Source organism: Pygoscelis adeliae, unplaced genomic scaffold, assembly GCF_000699105.1.
Source record: "Pygoscelis adeliae isolate BGI_AS28 unplaced genomic scaffold, ASM69910v1 Scaffold110, whole genome shotgun sequence".
NCBI classification, from domain to species: Eukaryota; Metazoa; Chordata; class Aves; order Sphenisciformes; family Spheniscidae; genus Pygoscelis; species Pygoscelis adeliae.
In genome coordinates, this window is record NW_008823919.1 from 239,415 (window position 1) to 252,782 (window position 13,368).

The 13,368-nt window shown below is 38.6% G+C and overlaps 1 protein-coding gene across 1 annotated transcript in view; it reads left to right on the plus strand.

The window, feature by feature from the left end:
* The window catches only part of PHAX (phosphorylated adaptor for RNA export), a 36,118-nt gene extending 25,784 nt beyond the window's left edge, over positions 1 to 10,334 (plus strand). Inside the window, exons 4-7 of the mRNA XM_009319663.1 lie at positions 1,796 to 2,415; positions 5,218 to 5,338; positions 7,241 to 7,324; positions 9,017 to 10,334. Of these exons, the coding sequence (XP_009317938.1) occupies positions 1,796 to 2,415; positions 5,218 to 5,338; positions 7,241 to 7,324; positions 9,017 to 9,286 (1,095 nt within the window). The 3' untranslated portion in view covers positions 9,287 to 10,334. The remainder of the gene's footprint in view (positions 1 to 1,795; positions 2,416 to 5,217; positions 5,339 to 7,240; positions 7,325 to 9,016) is intronic.
* The last annotated feature ends 3,034 nt before the right edge of the window (positions 10,335 to 13,368 follow it).

Genomic DNA, 13,368 nt, shown 5'->3' on the forward strand with positions numbered 1-13,368 from the left:
GAGCCGGGGCGGTGCTCGGCGCCTGCGGAAGGGGGGGCCCCGCTACCGCCCGGGCGGCTGGGTCAGGGGGCCCTTCCCCTGGGGTGACTGCTTTCCCCGTGCCCTGGTCCCGGGAACCAGCTTGTTCCTCCGGTGCCCGTTCGTCTGGGAAAACCGCATGCTGTCGCGGGGCGGGGGAGGCCTTTGTTGTTGCTGGGCGCTGGGTTTGGTGAGCAAAGGAGAGTGCTCACCGGTACCGTTGGTCGCTTCAAGAACAATAGAAGCAAGCCGTTGTAAAACCGCATGAAAGCAATGAGTGGCGATTACTGCTTTCCTTTGACATTACAACTCTTGCATCCGTGAAGTGCCGAAGAGTTGTTATTTATTTCCAGGTGGCTCATACTGTTTTCACGTTACAGTGTGTTATGAAGTTTATGAGGAATTCATGGTGGTGTGTGGGCAAGAAAAGATTTCAAAATGAGATAAATCAGTGTATGACGCTGTATGTGTAAGGATTTTTATTTAGTTATTTTGATTTATTTGCAATATAGTTCTGGGATGTGTAGCACAAAATATTACAGACGTGGGATTTTTTTTTAATTTGTGGAGCTGTTAGTGTTTTGCCGTATGGAATACATTTTAAATTAAAGGTTTGTGTTTCATAACGTGATAAAATAAGTTGAAGACTTTTGTTTTCTGTTTGCTAATAGGAGGAAGAAGAAATGGTGCCATAACGTTGGTGAAAGCAGTAAGGTTAAAGAAAGAATTTTTATTTCACCTGAAACTGAAGGAAGAGATCTTATTTTTAAAGAACACGGTATAGCGTATAACTTTATGATAGGAAATCAGTTAGGGAAAAACTGGAATTATGAGTAAGGAAAATGCTTACTGCAGGTTAGTACGGTGTAGCCAAAAGTTTTCAGCAACTGAAAATAAGAATTCTGGGTTAAGTTTCCCATGGTGCTTTCACAGGTTATGCAGATTTGAGCAGGTTTGGCTTTCATATTTCGGTTTATCTGTCAGGTGTATGAGACAACAGAATTTCTTTAATTTTTCTATAGCAGTGGGACTTTTTTTTGTAAAGTATGTTGAAACCTTTAGGGTTTTTGTCCTAATTAATAGGAAGCCATAGTGAGTCTGTGGTGTCTTGTTGGCTTAAAGGCAGAAAACCCCAGTTCTTCCGTAAGGTATTACTGTCCCCAGCTGGTCATGTGCTGTCCTGATTGAACCAGAATCACGATACGCTGTTAGCTTCTCAAAGTCTGAGCAGCATCCAAGTTTTGTGGGTGTGGTTTTGGGGTTTTTGGTCATTTTTTTTCTCTCACTTGAGTCTGGGAACACTATTGTGGTTGCAGATCACTAGTCTTGACCCCTTTCAGACTTGGGAGAGAATATTAATTTCTATCTGGTTAAAAAAAACTTCTTCTAAGTTGCCGTGGTGGTTTGGTTTTTTTAATCTTTCTTAGAACTGCTGTGCATGTTGTGTCTTTGTCAGACTTGGGAATTTTGATAGCTTTTCCAGTCTCATAATAATTTTAATTTCATTCAACAAAGATTACATTAAGTAGATTAGCAACTCCTAATATGTGTTTTCTATAGCAGCCGTGCTGTCTTTCATATACGAGCATCCAAAATACAGAAGTTTCATAGGATGCTCCTGTCAACTGTAGTTCAAAAAATGCTCATAGAGGACTGCCCAAACTGTCACATGAGTCAGAATTAAGTTTTCTAGCTAATCAAATCTTTGGTGTGACTTGATAGCTCTTTTAATTTACAAGAGTAATTAAATTAACGGACATTTACTTTTTCATTTCAGAAATCACATGATGGCAATGATTCAGGCAGACCGTTCCAGAGCAACATGTCATCATGTGCACCAAGTGTTCCTTATCGGACAACCAAAAGTGTGGATTCAAGTGATGAAAGCTTTTCTGAATCTGATGATGACAGCTGTCTGTGGAAACGAAAACGACAGAAATGTTTTAACTTTCCTCCTGCTAAATCTGAGCCTTTTCAGCTTAGCCAGAGCCACCAAAAACAAACTGCTCTAGGTGGCAAGAAGGTCAACAACATTTGGGGTGTCGTGCTCCAGGAGCAGAATCAGGATGCAGTGGCTACTGAACTTGGGATTCTAGGCATGGATGGTAGTATTGACAGAAGCAGGCAGTCTGAGACTTACAATTATTTATTGGCTAAAAAGCTGATGAAGGAAGCTCAGCAAAAGGAGGCAGAGACTTTAGATAAGGAACTGGATGAATACATGCACGATGACAAGAAAACATTGCCAGCAGAAGAAGAAAATGGGCAAGGCTTTCTCAAAAGGAAGCGGCCTGTAAAAGACAGACTGGGTGAAAGACAAGAAATGAAATATAAAGGAAGGTATGAGATAACAGAAGAAGATTCAGAGGAAAAAGTGGCAGATGAAATTGCTTATCGGTGAGTTTAATAACAGTGTATCTTCACTTAAGTATTGGTAAACCGTTGATGGAAAAGAAGAGGAGGAAAAAAAGCTTTCTTACTGCTAAATGTGTAAGATGTCATACCACATTACAAAAAGCATGAGTGTGTTGTGTGTGTTTCCAAAATCCTGGGATTAAAATGCAGTATTATGGCTGGTATCTTGTAGAAGCATCCAGTAATACTGTCTGATTTTTTTTTTTTTTTTTTTTTTTTAAAGATCCACCAGAATGTTTTGTTATTTGAGGACAATGGCAAGGAAAAATACTGTTTTTCATGACACTGATTTAGTAGCTTTTTTAGGAAATACCCCATGAGTAAAGATGCATGTTTAGAGTTGGACACCAATGAACACCTGCTGTGGTCACCATGAAAATCTGGCTGAGTTATAAATCTTTGAAACTTTGAAATCTTTGGACTGTGTAGTGGTTTGGAGAGCACAGCTTCCGAAATGCACATATTCTTTACATGGAACATGCTTGTCTGAAGAAAACGTTTTGCAGCTGTTGTAACCAAGGGCTGCACCAAGGTTAGACACCAGCACTGAAATCAAGCCTTGCCTCTTTTTGTGTTGTGAAACTGAGCTGCAGTTCTGTGCTAATTTATGGAAGCCCCTGCTGGGGTTACCAAGTTCCAGCCATATGCACACTTACCACAATCCAATTCTTTTCACAATCCTGCTATTTAGTTATTGTACGCTGAGCTGAGTCAGAAAACTTATCTGTCCAAAAGCCTGTTGCTTTTTTTTTAAGAGTTAGTTTGCAGACAGACTTGTTTCCCGAACCAATTTGCTGCACAACTTCCTTTGAGCTGGCACTGGCAGCACTGGACTGATGGTGTGAGGGAGGGCACATGAGTGCAGTCGTTCTTACTTAGGTTTTCTTAAACTGCCACGATCCTTTTTCAGTGGTGCAAGGGAAGAAAATGATGTTAAATAGGGAACAAGAGTTATAAGATTTACTGACAGTTGGCTTGACCTTTAAATAAAACCTGGGTTTATTGATCATTGTTGATTTCTTACATGTGATACTTAGTATTGCCAGTACAGCAATTAGACAATTATTAATGCTGTTACCAGTTCTTCGTAGCTTCCCATTTATGAATTTGAAAACTTTGAGCATGTCTCTTGTAATAAACTTTTCTTTGTTATATTGAGCTTCATCAAAATAGGGCAGAAGCCTCTTTTTTCTAATTGTTTATAATAGTAGTGGCAGTGAACTGCATCAGTAGGATTGTGGTTATACACATCACAGCACTGTTGTTTGACCTGTGCTGTGCCATCTGTGCCTGGATTCATAACCTTTTGTTGTGCTGGCCCACACAGTGAACTGAAATCAAAGAGTTTTTCTGACCATCTTGTGCCATTTTTTGCCTTTCACCTTGTTCAGTTCCTGTTGCAGTGCACAGCTGCTTGTTAAAGCACATGTACAGGAGGATTGTGCAGGACCAGAATGGACGCTAGGTGGGGATTTGACTCTTTAAGCTGCCACTGCTGCTAACAGAAGGCTCTCTAAGGAATCCTGGTTATCTTAAAGTTCTCTGCATCTTTGAGAAACATTTCCATATCTCCCAATAATTCACAATTTAGAACTCAATCCTATAAATATTTAAGACAGCATTTACCTTCTGGTGCCTTATTCATTGAACTCAGTGAGATTAAACACAAAGTATAAAGTTAGGCGGGTTGGGTAATCCTTTTCATGATTAGGATAATTGTCACTAAAATGTAAGTTTTAACATTTAATTTCGGGTAACTTCAGTCATACAATTGAAGCAGTTGAAGCTAGCCTGGTTGTTCTAAATAGTTGTTCACATCTGTGGTCAGACACCTTCTATTATGCAGTCATTGTAACATATGCAACTTTATAGCATAGTAATGTCAGATGAAGCAATTAGGCTAGACAGTGGTCTTCAAGAAATTTTGGTAACGATGGTGGTCTGTTGGTCCCCAAAGTGTAAAACCGCTGAGCTGTAGTGCTTGGGATGGTGCTTAATGAGAAGCTTTGCCATTAAAAAATGACAATTTAGCGTATGAACTCTTGCTCTGGACAAGTGGTATTGATTTGTGGGCTTAAGATGTGTCCTGGTTTCGGCAGGGGTAGAGTTCCTGCCGAAACCAGGACAAGATGTTTTCCAGTGGGAGTACATACTTTGGCACAGTGAATTGATGCTGTGTAAGCCTCTCCGTTCATGCAGAATGACAATGAAAATTTCTGTTTCAGGACATTGTTGCTAACAAAAGAATACAATTTAACTCAGTAATATTGCAATTTTTTTTTCTTGTTTGCATTTTATAGGTTATCATAGATTACTCAACAGACTGATTTCTTTTTTATCATGTAGGTTTGTCTGAATGGCACATGATACAGGGGAACTTTTATACTTACTGTTGTTTCCAGTTAATTGTTGATTTAACTGTAAAAGGTGCTGTAATTTTGACTGTTAAATGCACAGCAGATGTTTTAATTTCAGAGATTTATACAGGTCATTGCAGTCTTTTATTTGGTTTAATCTTTCACACATCAATAGAAGAAAAATAATGAGTGCATTTTCATTGAAACAAATTTTAAAGCTGCATGCTTTAGAAAAAACTATCCCTCAGAAGCTCGGTATTTTGAAATCCGATTCAAGAAGCCGTTGAAACAAATTCAAATGTATAGACTCTAATTTTAGCACAGCTTTGTCCCACAGAATGAATTATTCATTATGGAAGTTCCATGGTCAATTTTACTCAAGAAATTATACTGACAATAAATGTGTCTTTTTTTCCCCTCCTTTAAGGCTTTGTGAGCCAAAGAAAGATTTAATTGCCCGAGTAGTGAAAATAATTGGGAAAAGAAAAGCTATCGAACTGCTTATGGAAACAGCTGAAGTGGAACAAAATGGTGGACTGTTCATAGTGGTAAGAAAAATGTGATATTGTGGGTTTGTTGGGGACACACACACAACTTTTTACTCGTAGAATATTTACATAGTACTGTTGCGCAGCTTTCATGTTGGACAGGTTCTTCCACAGTTTCATGGCTGTCCCTTGCCATGAAAGTCGCTTAATAAATAATGATGTAATCTTCCAGCAAGATATGAGTAAACAATGAGATGAATGAACCTGGAAATGGCCCAACTTTTTGTACTGAGATTAGTATCTGATTTACAGTGATAACATTGTATCTTGTTACTCTGCCTCCCCTTGGGATCTTCCCCTGGCAGAGGTAAGAGTGAAGGATTCTGAAGCTTGAATAATAGCTTGTAGCGTTAGGATCCAGGTGAAGCCTCTGGCTCATTTCTTCAGTAAGTCAGGTGGATGTTTGACAGCACTGACCTGTCTACTGAGTTAATCAATATGCCATCACAGGTCAACATACTCATTAGTGAGCATTTCTAATGTCACATTTGAAGAGAAATTTTCAAAAGGGAATCTGTTAGCTTTATTAGAGAACCCTTGGCTTGTGTATCAGTAGAGCAAAACTGAGTACTGATTTCTGCTACAAATCACGGTAAAAATCATATACTTAATGGTTAGGTTATCAATTTCTCGGTATGTTTTTTGTTAAATAACAAAGCCTCAGTGCAAAAGTTCAGCAGGAAAAAAAAGTGGGAGGAAGCTAGTAAGTACTTTCAGGCATCTGTTTAAAATTCATATCTTTTAAGTTCCATCATTGGAAGTAGAGAGGAGGAAAAAAAGGGGGGGGGGGGGGGGTCAAACTCCCCCCCCCAACACAAAATAAAAACCACCACCACCTCCCCTCCAAAAAAAAAGCAACAACTTTCCAGCTAGCGCCTGTCTTAGAAGCAGTCTATTTTTTTGAAGAATTAAAGTACTTATTAACAAGTATTTACCAAGGAGGTGAAAGGACACAACTCCTGGTGGCACAGGTTCCTTTGGCTGCAGATCAAAGTACGCCATTTGAAAGGCAGATCATACTGTTTTTCTTGGTTGGGATTTTGTGCTGATAGGATGATAAAAGTATGTGGTGTCTGCTCTTTCAAGAACGTACTTAAAAATTGACCTTCTCGGTTCTTAGGACTTTTGGATTGTATTTTTCTTATTTAGCAGAGAAGTATCACATTTAATACAATATCAGAGCACTGGAGTAACAGTTCAACTTTATATACTATGGATGGTAATTGAATAATAGTATAATTAGTGCTTATAATTTACAGAGGTTTCAAAGCTGAGTCTGTTCATGCTTCAGTATGACACATTGCACCACTGCTGTTACACTGAAAACTGTTGAAGCATGGAACTAATATGTTGTGGGGAGAAACTTGAAAGTACACGTTGTGTTTGTATGCCTTAGGCGTATGAAAATGGAAAATCCTGCAGATATGCAGATAAGTTGTAGAATTGCTGAGCACAATTAAAAAAACCCGAGGTCTACATAATTTTGTGAAATTCATTTTTGACAGTTTACTGGGCTTGTATGTTAGGAATGTTCTGAATATTTAACCTAGTATATACGTTATTGCAGATAGTTGCGAGAGTAGTTAAGAGTACTATTCACGTTTTGTTTCTTCACTACCATGATCAGATTTAGTATGTGGTTGAACAGTTTGGTATTATGTTCTAAAGCAAATGTTTTGTAACCTTATTGTTTACCTATCCAAACGTAGCAAGCTGGTTGTTGACCTTATGACTAGTTCAATCACAAATAAAATGTAGCCAGGGTTGGTTTTATGTAATACCTAACAGCAGAATTTATTTTTTTTACTCTGTCTCAATACAAAGCATTGTCTTAGATGCTATTTTTATATCAATGCTTACGTATTAAGCTTGCTATTACTAATTTACTCTTTCCTTGTTAAGAACGGCACTAGGAGGAGAACACCAGGGGGCGTTTATTTAAACCTGCTGAAGAACACACCTAGCATCAAAGAAGAACAAATCAAGGTAAAATTGTCAAGACTGCAAATTATTGTCCAAAGTAAATTTTGGTTTTTTCTACTAGAAATGTTATGATTGAATCTCTCTTGTAACTTCTAGCAAGTTTAACTCTATATTCCAAAGAAACCATCTTTTAACATTCAAAACATCCGCCAATTTTTTTGTGGGTTTTTTTTGCTTAATTGCCATTCACACTAGGCAGAGAGAACACCTTTAACATACTGCCAGTCACAAAAACCTGTTGATGATGATGTAGAGCCTGAAGAGATAAACATTGGATTTTTCTTAATTTGTATATACCTTACAGCAATGTTATCTGCAGTTGTATTTCTCCCTTTGGAACTCTGCGTCATTGTGCATGGATTGAATGGTGCTCTCTTAATAGAATATTTTTGTCCTATATAGCTCCAGCTGTAGCACCGGGCAGTATTTCCCATTAAGTCAGATAGTGGTCTGAACCCAGTCTGAATTGCTCACTGGCCTCATCCAGTGCTCACCAAATTAGTTTTGTCAGCTTGTAAATATTATTGCCTTTCCTTTTAGGGTATGAAATAGACTGAGATGGTGTTTTCTTCATTCAATTAAAACAATTTATGTTTTTTTCCATGGTATTTGCCATTTTATTAAAGTTTTTGTTAAAAGAAAGACTTGTTTATTTTGTTTGTAGGTAGCTATAGTGCACTCTGTAAACCATCCTAGCATCTTGTACGGGGAATTGAGAAACAAATCAACATAAACTGTGATTGTCTGTTTTATGTTTAAAAAAACAACAGTAAAACGCACAACCTTTCATAGCTTACAGTGGTCCCAAAAAGTTTTAAGTTTGATCGCTTTATCCCACTTAAAAAAAAAAAAAAATTTGATCTTGTACCCCTCTTCCATGCCCTTGTAATTGCGTGTCTCATTCTTCTCTTGCTGATACCGGCAAGTGTTTAATGAAGCAGCAGTTTTCACTCAACAAACTTGATTGATGGTATGAGACATCATTTGTCATACAAACCTGTGGGAAAAGTATATGTAATCCTATCATGGTGCAGGTGGTCATGTATACAACTATCACAGATTTGCATATCCTTAGCACTTGACTTGCAGCTTTTGGGGAGAAAAAAAAGCATTAATGTTTTCTGTATGCAGTTTATGTTTTTTAAAAAAATAAGCAGGGAAAGAAAGGCATGTAGCAGCATTTAGCTCTGCTACATGATACTCTTCCCCTTGAAATATGGAGGAAACTTGTAACAGTCATATTTTGCGGTAGAGAAGATGTTAATGAGGTTCACAAAGGTTTGGCAGTAAAGATCATGAGACCTGGACTCAAATTTCAATTGTGGAGGAAAGTTCTCTCGAGTTGTCATAGAACCTTTGGTCGTATTTTCTCTACGGGTCCCTCTGTATGGCAGGACAACTCTCTGGTCTACCACCCGTTCCTCCCAGTTTTGTATCATCAGCAAACTTGAAATGAAAACTTAGTGATGCTTAATTACGTACACTTTGAGACCGCTGAGAAATTATGCCATAAAATTATTTATCGGGCATTTTCCTTAAGTGCAGTCTGTCCTCATACTTCTACTATCAATAATGTGTATCTTAGTTAAATATTATGGAGCAGTATTTGTAATAAAAAAGTTTTTTTACTTCTTTGTTTTCTTTAGGAAACACTAATAAAATGAATGTGCCAAATGTTTTTTGTTTTCTTTCAAGGAAATATTCTATCTGGAAAACCAAAAGGAGTATGAAAACAAAAAAGCTGCTAAGAAGAGGAGAATACAAGTTCTAGGAAAGAAGATGAAAAAAGCTATTAAAGGGCTTAACCTGCAAGAATATGATGATGCATCTCGTGAGACTTTTGCTAGCGACACGAATGAGGCTCTGGCTTCCCTGGATGATCTACAGGAGGGGCATCACGAAGCAAAGATGGAACCTGAAGATATTATTGAAATTGATAATGCTCACGATTTGGAGATCTTCTAGTTACTAATGTTCTTGATAACGGAGTCTTTACAAAGCATATTAAATGAGCCTTTCTTATAATCCCATGGCTTCTTGTTTTCATAAGCTGCAGAAACATGGGAAATATTTGATGCTGAAGAACATGACATAATTCTTAGCTAAATTTAACAGCATGAAAGATGTTAATTGTCCTATTATTTGTTTGCCGAATCCTCAAAAACTGTTCAGATTTTTCTAGATAACAGCTTTGCATCACCATGTTTGTTCCTTAGGAACTTTTTTTTTATCCACATGTTAGGTTTAGGAATTAAGGCTATGTTATAACAAAATACATCATATTTAATTTGCTGAAGCTAACAAAGTCATCAAGTGAGCAATGCTCCTCATTACAGTTGAACAGGAAAAACAGTATAAAGTTAATCTTGATATAAAAGGATGTGTGTTCTTAATATGGCAGTGCGTTGACAAGAATAGCAGTGTTCATAGGATTAAGACCTGTAAAAACAGATTGGTTTGTGAAATAAACTTAATTTTAATAGTCAATGACCTTTGAATAACAACCTTGTAAATAACATGTTGAACATGTATGTTTTACATTTCTGCAGTTTAATCCTTCGTATTATAATAGTGGGTTGAGCTTCCTACCTGTTCCGTCTAGACTTTTTCCATGATTAGACACACACACAACTTACACATATCTTTTTGTTTGAAAACAAATATAACTGAATGCTTTCTGAGTAGTGAGATTTTACTAATCTGTGTTCCCCTCAAGGGTCTGTAGACTCTACACGCAGGTATAAACCCTTTACCTTGCAATTCCTGTTTCCGTGCTTCTTCTCATGTGTGTGGTAGGATAAAGTAATGTGCGGCTTGCAGAAGTTCTGAAGTTTTTCTATTCTGAGTTTTAAGAAAACAATATTATGCAAAAGAGGATTTTTTTACTTGATGCAGAAGACTTGTGTAGTTTGTAAGTTCAATTGAAGACAACCTTTATGTTGAATGTTGTTTCTAATATAACTGGAGAACGTGCGCGACACTGACATGTATGATGTCTAAAATACTTTGTCACTAATAAGTTGTGTTATCTGTGACTAGACACTATTTTCCAGTGTAAAATATTTCTGAAATATTAATGAATGAATTCACTTTCAAACCCAACAACAAACTTCTGCACATAAATTTTGTTCACCTGTTCAAGAGCTGGTATTTAAAGGACTACAATACTTGAAGAAAGAGTTCTTAAACATATAGCACATTCCATTATAAGCTTTACTAAACTTAATTAGCGTTTTGACTTTTCTGCATTTTTCTCTTCCTGTGCCAGAGCTCCCTATTGTTAAGAAGTTACTCATCAGGTGTGAAGCATGCCTTTGCTGGTAGTAGTTGCTCTTGCTGAAGTAACAAAAGGTTTTGATCGTTAACTTTCCTAACAAACCTGTGATGGTCAGAGTACTAAACTGATAACTCATGTACGGGGAACAGAATTTTGTACTATTTAATCAGTTGGGACTGTAGCATTTGATCCTAGTTTTCAGAAACGCTTGGGAATGTCTTAACAATTTTCTGGATAGAATCAGCAAATTTTAATGGTGGTTTAAGTAATTTCTTACTGTTATGTAATTTCCTGCTAACGAGCACTGTGTATTTTTTGAACGTTAATATTTTTAATGTTGATTTCCCAGGTAAGAGGTACTGAAACAATGTGTCGAGTCTTCTCTTTAACAAAAGGAAGGTGATACAGAGTGCCCATTCCTTCCTCGGCGTGTCTGACTAACTGGCCTTTGCTTATCTTCTGTTTTTTCTCTTCTCTCTTTTCTATTTTCCTTGGCTTTCAACAGAGTCCTTTCAGAAGGAAGCCTGTTCAAAACAATGAGCGGCTAGTCTTCATTCCTGTTACACCAGCGATTTCTTTTTCTTTACCTGTGGCATCAGAAAGATTGCATTAAGCAGCACCAGTTTTTGTGTGGCACTGTAGTGGCTGCAGTCGAGCTTTCGTTTGTTAGTGGAGTCGCGGCTGATCCTCCCCTCTCTGCAGCCTGGCACAGGCCCCTGCCCTCTTCTGTGGGATACATCTGCTTGTGCCGGTGCGTGGTGGTGGCAGCCCGGCGGCGGCCCCATTGTGAGTCCATGTGTGTGACAGAGTTTAGGGCTTGTGCCAGCAAGCCCTGGGCTGGGCATGGGCAGTGCCGGAGCTGAGGACCCCAGGGCGCTGGAGGCTGGTGCTGCAGTCGCCACAATTTCCAGAGGGACTGGCGCAGATGTGCAAGGGTGAGAAAGAACAGGCTGTGACGTTCCTGCGTATTGCTGTAGATCTGGCTCTTCGTATCTGGCTGAGCTTGCTGGAAGGAGTTGAGAGGGATACAGTGGTGGTCATTTTCATCTTCCTCATCAAACAGCTTTTCATTCCTCCCTCTTGATTTTCTTCCCCCAAACTACTGCGAGAGTAGGAAGTATGGGTAAGGCTAGAGGTTTTCTCTCTCAGCTCCCACATACTCCACTTGTTTAGTCTGTCCTGAGCTGGTGCTTGCAGAGATGGTGGTGCTTGTTAGTCAACTATGGGTTGCGACCGAACTGGATTGTGTGGGCTGTGTTTGTCTGGGAACAGATATGCCTGGCTCTTCAGGTTTTAGTAGCTGATGTTTTACTGACAAAAATGCAAATATAAGGGTTGGGTTGTGCGTTCTTAAGTTTCTCTGATGGGCAGATGTGATTGAGGCATCATCCTTACTGCAAATGTAGACTGCGTACTGCCAGGAGAAATATCACACTCCATCCCTTAAGCTATAGCAGCATAATAAGCCACCTCTGTCATGCCTGAAGCAAACAGTGAAAATGAGGGAAACATGCTCTAGTTTGGAAACACAAAGCTTGTTTGTAACCAAAGACGTTTTTTCTTCCTTATATCCCAAATTCAGATAAGAAAACAATGCTTTTTGGTACCACAGGGAAAACTTATGATTCAGTTTTATAGTGGATCATGAAAGCATCACTTTAAGTATAATTACAATATTACAGATTCTCCTTCCCTTTCCAAGTAGATGATCTCATTAAAATGCTTTTATGTCCCCCAGGCTTATTAACTGCTATTTGCCAACATTCTCAAGCAAGCATGGAATGACCCAGTGCTTACTGTGATGCCTTGAAAAGAAGATACAGAGAATAATTTGAATTTAAAGGTAGTGATAGTGAGATCGGGAAGTGTTTTTGTACTGTATGCAGCTTAATAGTTGTCCCATATTCCCCAAGGTGCTGCTGGGTATCTGCAGCAACTCGTATTGAAACCAGTTCCAAGTATCAAGCCAGAGAGCAATGCTTTGCTATTCTCTCTGTACCATCTTCATAGTGCTAGCAGGACATTTTATCCTGAAGCTTATTACTGTCTAAAACATGTCTAAATCTTTTATTCTGCTTTTCTTTATTTTGATCATAATTTAAAAAAAAAAAAAGTGTGACTGTGGCTCTTACGAGAAGTGGCTCGAGACGGATAGTTGGCACCTGTGGGGTTATTCGTTCTACAGATAGGTTTGTTAAGGACTGTGTGGTTTCTGAAAGACCTACAAGGAGCCAGAGAGGGAGAGGAAGGGGAAAACAGCAATAACAAGGTATAAAGGTGATGGGAAAAGTGAATGAAAAGGAGACGACTACACTAATTATGACAATCGCTGTTACGGAGAAGTTGAATTCCTTGTACTTTGTCAAAGTAAAGGTGTGGAGGAATAGACTGGGTAATAAAGAAAATTACGAGTTTTTCAAAAGATGCTTTGTTTCAGTCTGTCATAAAACTTCGCTATGACAACCCTCGTTACTTATACCCTTAACTTACGCCATCTTCTTCTGCTGCTGTTTCGACCCAGAAAAGTCTGCCAGAGGAACGCTTTTAAAGCTCAGTTTATTTCAGTGTTCGGAGGAGAATTGTATTCATGGCTCCAGTGAATATGGGCTTACGTTGTACCCCACTCCTGTTCCTAATTCTTACTGGTCAGCGGCACGTCAGAGATACAAGTATTTCAGTGATTGTGATTCTGGGAATACCCGGTCTTAGAGCCTTTGCGTCACAATCTGTTTAAGGGATTCAAGAACCTGGCAGAGGCAACGACTGCAAT